The sequence below is a fragment of the Peromyscus eremicus genome, chromosome 8a (assembly GCF_949786415.1).
Source record: "Peromyscus eremicus chromosome 8a, PerEre_H2_v1, whole genome shotgun sequence".
In the NCBI taxonomy this organism is placed as follows: domain Eukaryota; kingdom Metazoa; phylum Chordata; class Mammalia; order Rodentia; family Cricetidae; genus Peromyscus; species Peromyscus eremicus.
Window position 1 is genome coordinate 34892586 of NC_081423.1, and position 18753 is coordinate 34911338.

At 40.9% G+C, this 18753-nt stretch overlaps 1 protein-coding gene across 1 annotated transcript in view; it reads right to left on the reverse strand.

The window, feature by feature from the left end:
* Sec24a (SEC24 homolog A, COPII coat complex component) overlaps nucleotides 1-18753 on the reverse strand; it is a 59896-nt gene that overhangs the window by 24776 nt on the left and 16367 nt on the right. The window contains exons 3-9 of the mRNA XM_059270495.1: nucleotides 12895-13044; nucleotides 10308-10385; nucleotides 9624-9784; nucleotides 9054-9226; nucleotides 7464-7566; nucleotides 4905-5031; nucleotides 1793-1902 (exon numbers count right to left, since the gene is read on the reverse strand). Of these exons, the coding sequence (XP_059126478.1) occupies nucleotides 1793-1902; nucleotides 4905-5031; nucleotides 7464-7566; nucleotides 9054-9226; nucleotides 9624-9784; nucleotides 10308-10385; nucleotides 12895-13044 (902 nt within the window). The remainder of the gene's footprint in view (nucleotides 1-1792; nucleotides 1903-4904; nucleotides 5032-7463; nucleotides 7567-9053; nucleotides 9227-9623; nucleotides 9785-10307; nucleotides 10386-12894; nucleotides 13045-18753) is intronic.

The following is an 18753-nucleotide window of genomic DNA, read 5'->3' on the forward strand; positions in this document are numbered from 1 at the left end:
AGACACTACCCATTTCAAATGTAAGGGAGAAGTGTGTCTTCATAGTTCAGAAGAGATCTCTTCAGGCAGGAAAGAACACACACCATCACAAGGCTCTGGCAACATTGGCAATGCTCTGATCATTGTGTGTGTTTGTGTGTGTGTGTGTGTGTGTGTGTGTGTGTGTGTGTGTGTGTAAGGTGTTTTGTCTGCATGTATGTGCACCATGTGCATACACCCTGGAAGTCAGAAGGGAATGTTGGATTCCTGGGAACTGGAGTTACAGATGGGTATCAGTTCTCATGTAGGCTCTGAGAATCAAATCTGAGTCCTCTGGAAGTTTACCAGTGCTTTTAACTCCTGAGACATCTTTGCAACACCTAATGGTAGGATATTGATTGAGACAGTGCTAACAAAGGTGGTTTACTTCACAATTATTTGATAACTTATACATTTATGTTTGATTGACTTGTCTATTGAACATATTTCTTTATCATTCTCTTTTTTTGTTTTTGTTTTTGAAAGGATTTCTCTGTAGTTTTGGAGCCTGTCCTGGATCTCACTCTGTAGACCAGGCTGGCCTCGAACTCACAGAGATCTGCCTGCCTCTACTGCCTAAGTGCTGGGATTAAAGAAGTGCACCACCACACCTGGCTGGAAGAGCAGATGCTTGGGCTCTTTGACAGAGAAAATGCAGAGGCAGGTGGATCTCTATGAGTTCAAGGCCAGTCTGGTCTCAAGTGTTACAGGACAGTCAGGGCTACATAATGAGACCCTGGTTCAAACAAAAAAGAGCAAAAATCATTATGAATGGCACCTGAGGAGTGACATTAGAGGTTGCTGCTGTCTGGCTTACAGGATCTCACACGCATGCGTGCACAGCATGCGTGCACTCTAATAAGTTAGTAGTCAAGGCTGGTGTTACATGCTAGTGTCATTTTCACAGTCCTCTTTCTTAGATGAAATCAAGGCTTAGTGAAAGAGGACCTAAACTAAGAGGCCTGGGCCTTTTGTTTTATTCATTTACTTTATTTTATGTCCATGTGTGAATGCCAGCATGTACATGTGTGTGCTGCTTACATGCAGTGCACACAGAGACCAGAAGAGGGCTTCAAATCCCCTGAAACCAGAGTTACAACTTGGGTCCTGTGTAAGAGCAGTCAGAGTTCTTACCCCTAAACCGTATCTCCAGCCCCTGGGGTTTTGGTTTGTTTGTTTTGAGATGATTTTATATAGACCCTAGTGGCCTAACTCACATATAATGCAGGCTTGAGCTCCTAATCCTCCTGCCTCTATTTCTTAAGTGCTTGGATTACACAGCATTATTTGTAGACTGAAATATATGAAATATAAATATGATCCCAATATTATATTGCAATTTGCTTGACACAGACAAGACACTGAAGTGGAACGTCACACACCTTTACTCTCCGAATATCTGAATCTAACTACGTGTGTGTGAGCATGCATGCACATATGTGGGTTCTGGGGAGGGCCTCAGATCACCAGGTTCGCACAGCAAGCCCTTGGCCTTGTTGAACAAATACTTTTTCAGCTAAGAACAGAACTCTGGTAACGGCTATCACATTGTTGGAATTCAAATTCAGGATTTTGGCTGGGGGGATGGCTCACAACCATAGTCACACACTTGGAAGTCTAAAGTAGGAGAATTTCGGGAACTTGGAAGCTAGCCTCAGTAACTAGCAAATTCCAGGCCAACGATGGCTACATAGCAAGATCCTGTTTCAAAACAAAACAACAACAACAAACCCTACCCTCCTCCTCAACAAAAGAAAAGAAAAAGAAGTCTTACCATGTACTCTGAAGGAGCCATGAACTCAATAGTAGCGTTCTGAACCTCAGGTCTTCTGTGAGGTTCTCCATAAACTCTGGTTAAAGGGTTGTACATGAATTCTTCAGGAACTATGCAACACAAATAATATATTGATAAAAGAATTAATTCAATACCTTGTATTTGGATATTTTCTTAATTTAGGGTGTTGTAATTAACTTGTTCCAAGCTAAAAAAATAATGTAACAAATTGGCTTTTTTTTTTTTTTTTTTTTTTTCTTTTCGAGACAGGGTTTCTCTGTGTAGCTTTGCGCCTTTCCTGGAACTCGCTTTGGAGACCAGGCTGGCCTCGAACTCACAAAGATCCGCCTGCCTCTGCCTCCCGAGTGCTGGGACTAAAGGCGTGCGCCACCACCGCCCGGCCACAAATTGGCTTTTAAAAAGGGCTCCTTTCACTGGGTGGTGGTGACAGATGCTTTTAATCCCAATCCTCGGGAGGCAGAGCCAGGCGGATCTCTGTGAGTTCGAGGTCAGCCTGCTCTACAGAGCGAGGTCCAGGACAGGCACCAAAACTACACAGAGAAACCCTGTCTCGAAAAACAACAAACAAACACACAAACAAATGGCTCCATTTAAACTCCTTCAAAATAGATGGCAAGAAGAGGCTTTGCTGACAACTGTAATCACTGTGACTTTTCCCCAGCACCTGACATCCTGTCTAAATTCTCTTTGTTGTTTTTTGGAGACAGGGTTTCTCTGTGAATTAGCACTGGCTGTCCTGGAACTAGATTTGTAGAGCAGGTTAGCCTCGTACTCACATTAAATGCTAGTTGTTTTCCTATATCTCACAATTGTACAAAGACATTTGTACACATTTGTACACCTTTGACACAGAAGATATACAGACTGGCTGTTCCCAGAAAATGAAACTGCAAGTGTTTCAGGGTGGAAGCCGGGAGGAGTCAGCAAGTTTCATGAACTCTATACAACTGCCTTTATACAACACCAAGTGCCTCCTCAACTTTAGGAACTAGCTGTCATTAAAATTAGCCCCCCAGTAATTGTTTAAAGATTAAAATCTTTGGTCGGGCGGTGGTGTTGCACGCCTTTAATCCCAGCACTGGGGAGGCAGAGGCAGGCGGATCTCTGTGAATTCGAGGACAGCCTGGTCTACAGAGTAAATTCTAGGACAGCCAAGGCCACACAGAGAAACTCTGTCTCAAAAGAAACAAAAACAAAAAAAACAAAACAAAACAAACAAAAAGATTAAAATCCTTAGCTTGGGTGAGGTGCCGCATGTCTATAATCCCAGCATGTGAGAAACTGAGGCCAAGGGGATCATCACCAAGTTAGGTGTCAGCCTAGGCTATATAGCAAATAAATACCAAGCCAACACGGGGTATAATGTGAGTCCCTGCTTCAAAAATCAAACAAAGGGCCATCAAGATGGCTCAGCTGGTCAGGGTACTTGCAGCCAAGTCAACAACCTGAGTTTGATCCCTGAAACCTGCATTGTGGATGGAGAGAACTGATTCCAGCCAAGCTGTCCTCTTATCTCCATGTGCGTATTGTGGCTTGTGGCCCCCACTCCCCAACCTCCAACACAAAGTAAATAAATGTGATGAAAAAAAAAAAAAAAAAAAAAAGGAAATAAATCACAACCACCACCACCAACCTAAAATCTTTATGTACTCAAAGGATAAACTACAGTTTATTAAATAGCTCAATGGCATATGAAGGAGGTTACAACTTTTATCACAACATCATTTGTGTATTACTGAACATACACTCAAGGTTTTAAAGGTGAAGCCCAGTGGTGGTGGCACAGGCCTTTAATCCCAGCACTTGGAAGGCAGAGGCAGGTGGATCTCTGTGAGTTTGAGGGCAGCCTGGTCTACAGAGTGAGTTCCAGGATAGCCAGGGACACACAAGAGAAATTCTATCTCAAAACAACAACAATAAAAAGATTAGGTGAACTAAACACTATCTTCTTCCCTGAATTTTTATAAAGTAGAGAATATATACTTGGTTTTGTTCTGTAGCCAGGCCAGCCTTAGCCTCTTCAAGGGCTCAGATTACAGATATTTGACATCACTCAGCTGTAGTCTCAACTCTTGATTAAAAATCTTCCAAAAAGCTATTTTTTTTTCCCTTCTCTTTGAGTCAAGGGCTCACGTAGTCTGCCCAGGGTGGCTCTGGACTCTTCAGTATAGTCCAGGGATGACCTCCTGCCTCTGCCTCCCAAATGCTAAGAATTCCAACACAATGCTGTTGGTTATATGATATTCTTCAAATATAAATTATAAAGTAGTTACTGAGAGAGCACACTTCTTCAGTTACTGATCACACTGCACTCAACTAACCTAGTACCGCCCCATCCTGTTCAAAAGCAGTGAGGGAAGGAGACAGCTGGTATTCTATGGACTTATTTTCTTTTACCCTAGGGGGAAATTTACACAAATTAATTTCAAACTAAATTATTTTTGGCTGGCAGAGTGCTTGCCTAACATGAAAGAATCCCTGGGTTCAATCTCCAGCACTACATAAACCGGGTATGGTAGCATATACCTATCATCCGGGCACTGGGGGTTACAAACAAACCCTAAACAATACTGTGAGCCATTCCACTTATATGCTCAATATACTTGTAAAATATTGTCTCAAAATGATCATCTCACATCTGCCTAAAAGTATTGACTTATTTTTAAGTCTAAAGGCATAAAAAAGTCAACAGCAGCTCTCTGAACTAAAAGACTGTCTGTATATCAAGTAAGTAAAAGGCTGTTTTTCTTTTGAGATAGGCTTTCACCATCACTACCATCCTGCTCAGACTCCCCAGTGGTTAGAATTAGAGCCCTGTGTTGTCTCCATGTCTCTATATGTACACAGGCTGGTCTCTCAAGACGGGGTCTCTTTCTCTATGTACACAGGCTGGTCTCTCAAGACAGGGTCTCTTTCTCTATGTACACAGGCTGGTCTCTCAAGACAGGGTCTCTTTCTCTATGTACACCAGGCTGGTCTTTCACTCAAGATCTACTTGCTTCTACCTTATGAGTGCTGAGATTAAAGAGGTGAACACCATAACCACCTGGCATAAATATGCTTCTTAAGACGATGTTTCAAAAATGCATACCATCATTAACTCGATAACATAAGTTACATTTCCACCTTCTTTGATCAAGAAAGTTGACAAAAGGGTTGATGTAAGTCCTGCATGAACGGCATCTCACAATTGTACTGGAGGTGACCACAGGCAATTGCTAGGAAAAAAAAAATCAGAGCAAAGTTGTTAAAGGCAATGATTGTTAAGTTGAACAAGCAGACATTAATCTATCCCTTCCAAATAACTAGCAAGACATTTTAACTTTGGAGGGAAACCTAGGACAAAAAGTATGGGCACAGGCTCACACCTGGGGCCTGGGTGTAGGGAAGAGGAAATGGGCAGCAGCAAGTCTGAGGCCAGCCTGGGCAGCAGAGCAAGAGCTAATCTCAAAACACCACATGGGGGTGGCATCCATAATAAAATGTATCACTTAGAAAAGTGCTCATCTTTTCACTAAGCATTCACACTGCAGACCAAGGCAGTGTCCTATACAATGTGTTTTCAGGGACAAACGACAAAAGACATAGGAACAACATTCCCTGTTGATTAGACAGGTCTCACCATGTTGCCCAGACTAGTTTCAAACTCCCGGTCTCAAGAAATCCTTCTGTCTCAGCTCTCAGAGGAGAAAGCACATTCTAAAATAAAGAGGAAGGAAACTGCTATATAGTCTTGACTTTATATTAAGAGGCCTTAATTTGCCGGGCGGTGGTGGCGCACGCCTTTAATCCCAGCACTCGGGAGGCAGAGCCAGGCGGATCTCTGTGAGTTTGAGGCCAGCCTGGGCTACCAAGTGAGTTCCAGGAAAGGCGCAAAGCTACACAGAGAAACCCTGTCTCGAAAAACCAAAAAAAAAAAAAAAACAAAAAAAAAACAAAAAAAACAAAAAAAAAAGGCCTTAATTTTCCACAACTATTAGAAGTTAAACAGTATTCAAAGTTTATGAGTTATGACACAAGTGGCCGGCTGAGCGGGTAAAAGCACTTTGCAGTGCAGGCTGTCAGCCTGAGTTTGATCCCCAGAGCCCACGTCAAAAAGTGGATGGTGTGGCAAGCATCTGTAATCCCAACAAGTCTATGGTGGGGTGGGAGGTGGAGACAGGAGAACCACCCAGAAATCCTTAGGCCAGCTAGCCCAGAGAGTTCACAGCACAGCAGAAACAAGATAGATTGTCTCAATAAGGTTGGGAGGTGAGAACTGACTCTCAAAAATGGTTTTCTGATCTCCACCTGCAAGCATTCAAACTCACATATCTACATCATACATACACAATAATAACAAAAAATAAAACTTCCTAGTCTTCATAGAAAACAAAACAACTAAAGACCTCAACTCAGTAAGGGAAGCTGAGCCTTGTGGCTCATATCTGTAATTCTAGCATTCAGAGGCTAAGACAGGAGGATTCTTATCAGTTCAAGGCCAGTGTGAGCTACGTAATAAGCACAAGGCCAGCCAGGGCTATTACTTAGCAAAACTGTCTTTAAACAAACAAACAAAAACCAATGAAGGGTTGCATCCTCTAACTCTGTGCAGTATCTGTCTAGCGTTCACTGAGGCCTTCATTATCATCCCCAGTACAACCAAAATCAATCACCCAATCAAACAACAAAATCCTAACAACCACATGCTGGTTCTCAAGAGCTTGTGAATACGTTTGGCTCCAGAGAATTAGGACAAAAGTGAGCTGAAGGTTTTTAGATTTTGAACAACTTCTATTTTATTTTATTTATGCACAGGCAGCAACTTCTTAGCGCAATTGACTTCACTCCAAGAGCAGCAGAGGGGAAGCTAGGGTAAACTACTTTAATGGTAATTTATAACTTAGTTAAATAGAAAAGTTCAGGGGTTTTGTTTGTTTTTAAAGAAGTGTCCCAGGGGCTGGAGAGATGGCTCAGCAGTTAAGAGCACTGACTGCTTCCAGAGGACTCGGGTTCAATTCTTAGCACCCACATGGCAGCTCACAGTTGTCTGTTACTCCAAGATCTGACACCCTCACATACACATACATGCAGGCGAAACATCAATGCATATTTATTAAAAAAAAAATGTCTCAATATGTAGCCCAGTCTTGCCTTAAACTCAAAATCCTCCTGACTTAGTTCCCTGAGTGTTGGAATTGCAAGTGCATACTACCGAGCCTGGGCCCGTTTTTTGGTTGTTGTTATGCCCATCTATATAGCATCCCATGGCTTTTTCAATAATACTTCTCTTACCTTGTTCTTTTTTTTTTTTTTTTTTTTTTTTAAATTATTTATTTATTAAGTGTACAGTATTCTGCCTTCATGTATACCTGCACGACAGAAGAGGGCACCAGATCTCATTACAGATGGTTGTGAGCCACCATGTGGTTGCTGGGAATTGAACTCAGGACCTCTGGAAGAGCAGCCAGTGCTTTTAACCTCTGAGCCATCTCTCCAGCCCTCTTACCTTGTTCTTAAATTGTAATAAAATTGTTGGTTGAATTAGAAATTAAAAAAGAAAATAACCCTGTCACATAACAGACTTTATATTCGTTCTTACACTGCCGCAGAAATACTTCACCACTTAGGCAATTTCCCCAAGACATTTACTTTCTCTAAAGAAGCATACCACTAGGTCTTTGAAAGGGTGGAGCAGCAGACCCAAAGGAAGCTTGGCTTTATTCAGTAAGGCCTGAGTCTGAGGGATGCTAGTCAGCGTGCATCGAAATAACCTGTTGGGGAAGAAAATGCACATGTCAATTGCTGCTCTCATTATTTTAGGACAAAAAAAAGTGCATATCTTAATCTTAGATCAGATTACAAATGAACCATAGATCTTAAATTTTATACTGTTAAAATATTTAAATTGCCATGTGTGCCACACGAAACTGTGAATTCAGCACCCAGGAAGCTGAGGCACTAGGATTATGTTTTTGAAGCCAGCCTGGGTCAAAGTGAGACCATGTCTCAAGAAACTAAAACAAAAAATTAAGTCAAAGACCTACTACTCATAAAGAATAGTCTCATCTGGCTTCTGTGTAAAACAGTCTGGACTAAAAAATATTACTTCGGAATTAGTAGGTAGTGACTCAAATCCTCAAACAAAAACTTTATTTTTTTAAATAATTCATTACTTAATGTATTTATTTATTATTTTTTAGACGGGTTTTGGTATGCCACTTAAGCTGGTCTTAACTCCTAGGCTCAAGTGATCCTCCTATGTCACATGACCAAATAGCTAGGACTACATGTACACACTAGCATACCAGGTCAAAGTTCATTGAAGAGTGGTTTCACTAAAGTTTTTAAAAACATTAGGTCAAAATAACAAATTGTGCAATTTACCAGTCTTTACTACGTACATTAAAATGATTTAGGGACTAAAGAGTTGAGCACAATGTCTTTGAATCTGGAAGATTAAGTCAAGGAGAATAAAGTTTGAGGCCAGGCTGGGTGTGGTGGTGGACGCCTTTAATCCCAGCACTCTGAGGCAGAAGCAGGCAGATCCCTTAAGTTTGAGATCAGCTTGGTCTATATAGTGAGTTTCAGGACAGCAAATGGCTATGTACAGAGATACTGTCTCAAATCAAACAAACAAAAAAATAATCCCTGTACTTTGAAATATAGCTACACTAATGATCATGAATCTAATATTCTTATTAGAGCTAATAAAAGGAACAATCAATTCAAGGGACATAAATCCTTTTCCTAGCCGCCACCGCCACCACCACCACCACCACCACCACACACACACACACCCTTTTTTTAAGTTCCAGGACAATTTTACTAGAGTTTTAAAGGAAACACCAGGCCAGGCAAGCTGCAACTCTTATAAGCTGCCATGCTGTTTAAGCTGGCTTAGAGGTCAGACTCATGGTGGACAATGAATCCCATGGCTGGGAGGAGGCTTCAGAGAAACAGTAAGGAAGCCCAAAGTATTAGGGAAAGCATGCTAAGAACAGGGGTGACAGAGTAGCAGTCACCATACTATTCAGGGTAATTTAGAAAATGAGCAGACTTAGGAAGCAGGATGGCCGCAATCTGTAGGAGACTGCCAACTACATTTCTTTATTTAGAACATGCAAATCTCAGGTAAGCTATAACAGTCCTATCTTAAGATATACAGTCTACCTGTACAGCTTATTCACAACACCTAAAAAGCACACCAGAAAACTTGAGAACATGGACACTGTCGTAAGAAATGCTATTGAAGCCTTACTCTGGGTTACAGTTGAGTTTCTGGATATCTTCATGCAAATTTGGAACCGGAGGCTGCAAAGGTGTCGAGGGAAGCATGTTCCTTTCTTGAAGAAGATTGACAACTCTTAGACCCTCTGGATGTAGACTTAATCCACTCATGCTCGCAGTTAAATGATTAGCACCTAAAGGAGTCTACAGACAGTTTCACAGTGAATAACCTTTGTAGGTGGATAGACAGGGATTGCTTAGAAGAGCATCATCTAAACTCCTGGCCATGTTGAGGGTCTAGAGAAATAAGCAAGTACAAGAGCCTTATGAAGGGGGCTAGAAAGATGGCTCAGAGGTTGGGAGCACTGGCTGCTCTTCTTCCAGAGGTCCTAAATTCAATCCCCAGCACCCACATGGTGGCTCACAACCATCTGTAATGAGATCTGGTGCCCTCTTCTATCATGCAGGCAGAACACTGTATACATAATAAATAAAACCTTTAAAAAAAGTCTTATGAAATATTCATTTTTAGTCTAAATGGCTATAAAATGTTCAATGTACCTTTTTAAAGGTTAAAAAAATATATTAAAAAAAAGTTTACCTGAGCAAAGGCCTGGGGGCCACTTGGGTAATTCAGGGAGGAGGGTGGCATTCCAGCCGCACTAGGTGGCGCTGTGTTCTGGTAGCCAGGTGGTAGGGAGGGGTATGCATGTCCCACACTTCGGCTCGTTTTGGGGTTCTGATTAATAAGCTGTGGTGTTGCTAGAAACAAGGTAACTTTTAAGTTCTATTTTATGTTCCAGAATACTTAAAACACCTAAATGATCCATTAAATTATGAAAATTATAACATCAATTTTTTGAATTATAGTTTCATTTATTGGCTTAAAGAGAACCAATCATAAGTAACAAGTAATGGCAAGATCAAAAATCTAGTTAATATAGACTACAGCCATAAACACACAGAAATAAGTTTAGCATAGTTAATTTACATCCATATCATATAATAAATTTCATATTCAGACTAAATTTCATTAAAAAAACTCTAATGAATACATCCTAAATGCAATTTAGGGACTTAGGTACATGAATATAAACATGTATAATTGATTAAGCCCAAAGCTCCAATTCTAACAGGATGAAGACACTTGTAAGCCCGGAAGTAAAAAAAAAATCAACAGTGGGTAGGTACATGTACCCAACAAACGTTTTCTCTTAGTTCCCTACAATGAACACATATTACTTCTATAATCAGAGAAAAAAGAAAACATTCATAAGCATCTCACCCAAGAAGCCACCTCCTTCAATTTCATCGTAAGTACTATGAGCCACCATAGATCCATTATTGGCATGTGATGGAATACCTAAAAAGCAAATTCATCAACAAGACTTAAATAAGAATAACTGTTATAGTTTCTTCAAGAAATGAACTAATATCTAAAAATTTAGAAAACCCTTAAAAAAATAAGTCACAGCCTATCAAAAATGTCAAATATTGCCAGGCATTGTGGCACATGCCTTTAATCCTAGAACTGGGAAGGCAGAAGCAGGCAGACCTCTTTGAGTTTGAGGCCAGCTTGGTTTACATGGTGAATTCCATGCCAAGCTACATCACAAACTCCTATCTCAACAACAAACCCACCACAAAAATCTGGTTAGACAGATGGTTCAGAGCACTCACTGCTCTTCTAGAGGACCTAAGGTAGGTTCCCAGAACCTACTCAGGTAGCTCACAAACATCTGTAACTCCAACTCCACACGGATCTGGTTCTTGTGTCTGAGGGTACCGCACACATGTGCACACACCCATACACAGTCACATACTGAGAAATAATAATCTTTTTTGTTTGTTTGTTTTTCAAGACAGGGTTTCAAAAGATTTATAACAATAAATCTTTAAAGGCGTCTGCCATCAAGCCTGCGGATGAACGGAGTTGATCGTCAGGAAGGTGTCAAGGAATGGATCCATATGCTGGAAGGAGTAAACCAACATGTCTATAAATTGTACTCTGACGCTTGCATGTGTGCACATACACACACACACACACACACAACAAAAATATATTTTAATATTAAAAAAATAGCCAGGCATAGTGGTGCACGCCCTTAATCCCAGCACTCAAAAGACATAGGCAGGTAGATCTCTATGAGTTTGAGGTCAGCCTGGTTATAAAGTGAGTTCTAGGATAGTCAGGGCACTGTTATACAGAGAAACCCTGTCTTGAAAAATAAATGAATGAATGAATAAATGAATGAATTAATGAATGAATAAAGTTGAACACATCTAATCCTAACCTTTAGGAGGTGGAGGCAGGAGGATCAAGTGTTTAAGGTTGCCGAGGGGTGGTGGGGCACACCTTTGATCCCAGCACTTGGGAGGCAGAGGCAGGTAGATCTCTGTGAGTTCAAGGCCAGCCTATTTACAAAATGAGTTCCAGGACAGCCAGAGCTGTTAAACAGAGAAATCTTGTCTCAAAAAGCCAAAAAAAAAAAAAAAAAAAAAGAGAGAGAGAGAGAGACAGGGAGACAGAGAGACTGACAGACATAAGCAAACAAAACTCCCAAACAAGCAAATGCTGACAAGGATGTGGGAAAGCAGAACTCTTCCATACCACTATTGGGAATGTAAAACAGTGTAGCCATTGCAGAAAAGTATCCAAGTGCTTCAAAACACTAAAATTAGTATATCAAAGAGATGCCTGCATTCCCATTTATTGAACACTCCATACAACAGCCAAGATATGGAATGAACTTAATTGTCCAGAAGTGACCAAATGGATGAAGAAACTGAGGTGGATCTACACAATGAAATATTAGTCATAAAAAGGAAGAAAGAATACCATGTTAAATGAAATAGGCCAGGCACAGAACAACAACTACTGTCCATTCTCATTCATATAGAGAGATTAAAAGAGTTGATCTCAAAGAATGAGGAGAACTGTAACCACATGATAGGAGGAAAGAAGAAGTTGGTTAACGGGTACAGAATAATGTCAGGACAATTCCTAGAGTTCTTTTTGTTGTTGTTTGTTTGTTTGCTTTTTCAAGAAGGGTTTCTCTGTGTAGCCCTGGCTGTCCTGGAACTCATTCTGTAGCCCAGGCTGGCCTCCAACGCACAGAGATCCACCTGCCTCTGCCTCCTAAGTGCTGGGACTAAAGGTGTACACCACCACTGCCCAGCCAATTTCTAGAGTTCTATAGAACACAATGGTGACTAAGTTAAAAATAATTTACTATGTTTCAAAAATATCTAGAGGGCTTTTGTTTGAGACAAGATCTCACTATACAACTCAAGCTGGCTTCAAATTCAAGATCCTCCTGCTTCAGCTACCAATGCTGACAGGCACACTCTACCATGTTTGGCTTAGAAGAGATGTATAAGTGTTCACCAATTAAGGAATGACAAATACTTGAGACAGCAGATATCCTAATTATTCTGACTAGATGGATCATCATATATTATACATTTATCAAACCATCCACCCTCTAAATATGTACCTTAAGTAGTAATTTTTAAAAAGCTCAAATGTGAAAATAAAAATTTAGGTACTGGCAGGAGAAAGGACAGGAATATATCTTAGTGGCTGAATGACTGCATAGCACACATAAGCCTCCAAATTAGACTCCTAGGTGCTAGGATTACAGGTGTGTGCCACCAAATACACAAATGTTTCAAGTAACTTAGATGCAGCTTTTTGGAAAAGAAACATCAGTCTTGGAATCTTTTGTTTTCCTGGAGATTGAGAAAGAATCCTACAATATCTATTCTAATGTATTCCAGAAACAGGCTTCTGAAGGACAGGATGTATCCACATTCTCCTTTCAGTCCTGAGCTGAGATTCTGGGCAGTGGCTCTGCCTTCCATTTACTTACCTTCTTGGGTGACAGTTGAATTAAATGGTGGGACTGCAGCCCTCGGAGGTGTTTTCTGGGGAGGTGGGCCTCCAGCTGGAGGGGGCCCAGGAGGAGCTCCTGGCTGAAAAGTGGTAGGCAGAGGTGGATTCTGTAAGGGAAGTGCAGAACCTATGGAAACATGGGTTTTTCACGTCATGTACGAACTTAAGACAAAGGTCTCAAACAATCTTTACTAAAACCAAATAGACATCTAAACTGAAATTTTAATAAAAATTAATAAAAAATCCATTAATAGAAATACACTAATTTCCCGAATTTGTAACTCTATGTGTAGTCTATATTTTCTAACTCTGTCTTACCATGCTTCTTATCTGTCAGTTCTTAATGCAATATAAATAAACCAGCAGCCCATAATCTCAGCACTCAGAAAGCTGAGACAACAGGTGAGCAAGCTGGAAGGCAGTCCAAGCTGGGCTGCAAGGAAGACCTCGTCCCCACAGAAAGTACATACATACATTAGTACAAATCACTCCCAGGGTAAATAAAATATTCTGATTATCTTTTTCACTAACTGATCATAAAAACCTTAAGAAGCCATATGAAATATCCCAAGAATAAATTAAAATGAATAAAATTTGAGAAATTTTTTTTTTGTGGGGGTAGTGGTTCGAGGCAGGGTTTCTCTGCATAGTCTTGTCTGTCCTGGAATCTCTGCCTCCATGCCCAGCAGCATTTTTTTTAATACAGGGTCTCACTATATAATACAGGGTGGCCTCAAACACCATGTAATCCTCTTGCCTTAGCTTCTCATATACTGGGATTACCAGGGTGTGTGACCATGTCTGGCACATTTTATTCCTTTTGTTTGCTTGCTAAAAGTAGAGCATTGAACTAATTCTCCAATTTTTATTTCGTTTTGTTTGTTTTTATTATGGTATAACTTGTTAAACATAAAATTATAGAGCATTCCTGCCTTGGTGGCTCCCAAATGTCATTATGGGGAGTTCCTTCTCATTTTCCTTAATAAATCCACATTCATTCTGCTTAAAAATGAGATTATAGCCAGGCATAGTGGCACACGCCTTTAATCCCAGTAGGCAGGCAGAAGCAGGCTGATACCTTTGAGTTCGAGGTCAGCCTGGTCTGCAGAGTGAGTTCCACAACAGCCAGACCTACACAAAGAAACCCTGTCTCAAAAAACAAACAAACAAACAAACAAAAAGGAGATATTATGCCAGAAAGTGGTGGCGCACACCTTTAATCCCAGCATTTGAGAGGCAAAGCAGTGGATCTCTGTGAGTTTGAGGCCAGCCTGGTCTACAGAGCAAGTTCCAGGACAGCCAGGGCTGTTACTACAAGTTGTCTTCTAACCTCTTCTGCACCCTGGCATTCATACATACACTCACACTAACCACATAAAGAGGCTCTTGCAGATGATCCGGTTTTGATTCCCAGAACCTACATTGGGTTTACAACTGTCTATAACTCCTGTTCCAGGGAAGCCGATGCTCTCTTCTGACCTCTGGCATGGCATGAGGCATGCATGTAGCGCACTTACACAGATGCAGGCAGCTGGGTGCAGTGGTGCACATCTTTAACCCTAGCATTCGGGAGGCAGAGGAAGGTGGATCTCTTGTGAGTTTGAGTCCAGCCTGGGCTACAGAGCAAGATCCAGGCTGTTAACACAGAGGAACTTTTTCTCGAAAAACAAAACACAAACAAACACAGATGCAGGCAAAACACTCTTACACAAAAATGTAAATTTTGAAAGAAGATTATTTAATTTATGTGACTGTGTGTGGGCTTGAGTGTATGTATGTTCACCATATGCATGAAGTGCTGCTGGAGGCCAGAAGAGAACATTAGGTCTCCTGAAGCTAGTTACAGGCAGTATGCAGTGCTACGTGGGAGCTGGGACTTGAACTAAGTCCTTTGTAAGATTAGTACACACTCTTAATCAGAGTCCCCTCTCCAGCCCTTTGGTTGGTCTGTTGGGTCTGTCTGTCTGTCCATCCGTCCATCCATCCATCCATCCATCCATCTACTGCCTGTCTATCTATCTATCTATCTATCTATCTATCTATCTATCTATCTCGATCTACCTACTCTGTCTATCTATCTATCTACCTATCTTCTAGCTACCTACCTACCTACCTATTTGAGACGGGGCCTCATATAGATAGCACAGATGAGCCTCCAAGTCATGTGGCTGAAGATGACCTTGAACTCTGATCCTCCTGCCTCTACCTCCTGAGTACATGCTGCCATGCCTGATTATGAGGTTCTGGGGAACTGGAGCTACAAACTCAGAGCTTCAGCTGGGCAAACACTACCAACAGGGCTCTGCTCTCAGCCCTTCTCCAGTGTGTGAGACAGAGCCACATTCTATAGCCTTGAACTCATGATGCTCCCACCTCAGCCTGGATCAGTGCTGGATTTTTTTTTTTTTAAGATTTATTGACTTTTATTTTATGTGTATGGGTGTTTTGCCTGTATGTGTGTCTGTGAACACATATCCACAGAGATCAGAAAAGGACATCAAATCTCCTGAAGCTAGAATGATTCTTGTGAGCAACTATAGTAGATACTGGGAGTCAAACCTAGTTCCTCTGCAAAAGCAGTCAGTGCTCTTAACCACTGAGCCATCTCTCTAGCTCTTCGTGTGCTGGGATTATAGGCATGTATCCCCTACACCTGATTCCAAGACTTAAAAAAAGAAAACAAAACAAAAGAAGAAACTCACTGTTTTTATACTTGTTAGTGACGCAGTTAATACATTTTACCTATAGTAAACATGCATTTTATAAAACAAAAGGAACAAAGGTAGCCAAATATGAAAAATTTTAAAAAGCCATCTTATACTGTAAATTCTCCAGGACCAAATAGAAAAACTTTTGTTATTAATAAACCTTATTGATCTTAGCAAGAATTAATCAGTGTTCACTGGGAAAGGAAAGATAAAGATTGCTGTTATGCGACTCCCTTATCAAGAAAGCACCCACTCATCTATGACCATATGCACAATTTAAAAGAACAAAGGGCAAGGTGCACTCCCAACTCAGCATTAATAAGAATCTACAACACCAAAAGATGTCTAACCACAAAGCTGCAATGACTTAATGTTTAACAAAACATAAGTTAGCTTACACGTGTTTTTCATGTCTTTTAGAACATTTTTGAATTGAGAATATGCTATATTTCATAAAAGTTTTTTTTTTAAAGTATTTCAAGATAAGGTTTCTCTATGCAGCCTTGGATGTCTTGGAATTCATTCTATAGACCACAGTGGTCTTGAACTCAGACCTCCCAAGTGTTGGGATTAAAGGTGTGTGCCTCCATGCCAGGCCATAAAAAAGGTAGGAAAAAAACAGAAAGCAGAATGTAAGAACTAGAAACAGGTATAACTTAGTTTCTTCTTTCTTTCTTTCTTATTTTAAAAAAATTTTTTTTTAAAGATTTTTTTATTTATTATGTATACAGTGTTCTGGCATGTATGCTTACATGCCAGAACAGGGCACCAAATCTCATAAATGGTTGTGAGCCACCATTTGGTTGCTGGGAATTGAACCTGGGTCCTCAGGAAGATCATCCATCTTTCCAGCCCATTTTTAATTTGTAATGAGTTATTTCCTGTGTATGTCACACGTGGTGGTCAGAGGACAACTTGTGGAAGTCAGTCCTATCTTTCTCTCAAGTGAGCAGTGCACTGGGAACAGAAGAAGCTTAAATCACCAACGTTGGTAGATGGTGCTTCTTAACCTACTGAGTCATCTCATCCCTGCAGCGTGTGTGCGTGTGTGTACGTACATACATACATACATACATCCACATATATCATTTTTGTTGTTTTTGTTTTTTGAGACAAGATCTTATTCTGTACCCTAGGTTGGCTTTAAACTCATGGTGATCTCCTGGCTTACTTCCAAGTTACCAGTATTACAGGCTTGAACTGCCAAGCCCAGCTTGATACTGGAGTTTTTGGTTTCAGACTATCAAGCACAAGCTGAGAAAACAGATATTGAAACTAAGATTGTTTAGAAAGCCATACATTTATTTTACTTTCATTTCAATAGTTTATACAGTCTTCCCACATTCTCATTCTCTCTATCTCTTTAAAGATACAACCTTAGCAGGCGGGCCTTGAACTGTGATTTTCCTGCCTCAGCCTACCAAGTGCTGGGATTATAGGCCTATGCTACTGTACTCCCAGCCCCTTGCTTTTTATGCGGGAATGTTCAAAGTTTAAGTACTTATTTATGGTTTTCTAGCCACATCAATGCTAGAGTCAAAGTGTTCTACCTTTAGGGCCTTGGTTAAGGCCAAGGAAATTAGAGGTTATTGATCAAGTACCCTTTTCACCAAGGTTGTACTTACACTCCCTCCCTCCCTCATTCATTCATTCATTCATTTATTTTAGAGACAGGGTCTCACTTTGTAGCCCTGACTGGCCTGGAACTCATTATATAGATCAGGCTAGGCTTCAACAACTCATAGAGATCCAACTGCCTTTGCCTCCTGAGTGCTGTGGTTGATTGGTTTTTTGAGATGTTGCCCAGGAAGGCTCCCAAAATTCTAGACTTAAGTAATCTTCCTGCCTAAGCCTTTTGAGCAACTGGAAAGATAGATGAAATAGTTTCTCATTTTCTTTTAGACCTATTTTTATTATCTGTGTTTGTGTTTGTGTATGTATACATGTGTGCAGGTGCCCAGTGCCTAAAGAGGGCGTTGGATCCCCAGAGCTGTCGTTACAGGTGGTTCCAGGTTGCTTGGCTTATTACATAAGTACTGAGATCTACGCCTGTCCTCACGATGGCACAGCAAGAACTCTAACAGCTGAGCCGTCTTTCCAGTCTCTAGAATAGTCTTTACATAATATGTTTCCCCAAACTATTTTATCGTGCACTGAGTAAATTATTCAAGCTTCACATTTCTTAGCTGTCAAAGAGATTACTATAAAAACTTTTTTTTTTTTTTTGAGACACGATCTATAGAGGTCACTCTGGCTGGAATTCATGATTCTCCTGTCTCAGCTCCCCAAAAGAGAACCTATAGGTATGTACCATCATATCCAACTCTGCTCTTAGGTGAGGACTCAATAAGACAATGTATAGATTAGTTTGGTAGGAAACTGGTGTCACATTGGGGGGGGGGCCTGGCTAATGTGGCCTTTTTGTTTTTTGTGTAGTTTTTGAAGGTTTTTTTTTTTTTAAATGCATGTGTGCATCTGTGTGTGGGTTTGTGCAGGTATGATGCTTGTGGAGTCCAGAAGAGGGCGTCAGATCCTCTGAAGCAGCCCTACATGGTGCTGGGAACTGAACTCAGGTCCTCTAAGAGCAATATGCACTTTCTTTTTTGTTTTTTGAGACAGGGTTTCTCTGTGTAACAGTACTGGCTGTCCCAGAACTTACTCTGTGGATCAGGCTGGCCTCAGACTCACAGAGATCCACCTGCCTCTGCCAGAGTGCTGGCATTAAAAGGTGTGCACCACCACGCATAGCCTCAATATGCACTCTCAATCACTGTATAGCCCAGACAAGCCTTGGTTTCCCATGTGCTGGGATTACAGCCATGTGCTACCATACCCAGCACATTTTATTATTATTGTGTGCATGTGTGTGAATAACGTGAGGGGGCACGAGGCATAAATGCCATAACTGCGTGGAGGTCAGAGACAACTTTCTGGAGTAGCTCTCTTTCCACCATTGCATGGTCTAGTAACTGAACTCAGAGCATTAAGCTTGCATAAGCACTCTGACCCACTGAGCCATCTTATCAACCTGAGAGCTTCAGGTTTATTCCTAGCACATACTCTGAGGAAATGAACCAGCAAAAACTTCCAAATGAAATGGCTAACATCAATAGCTATCTTCTTTTATT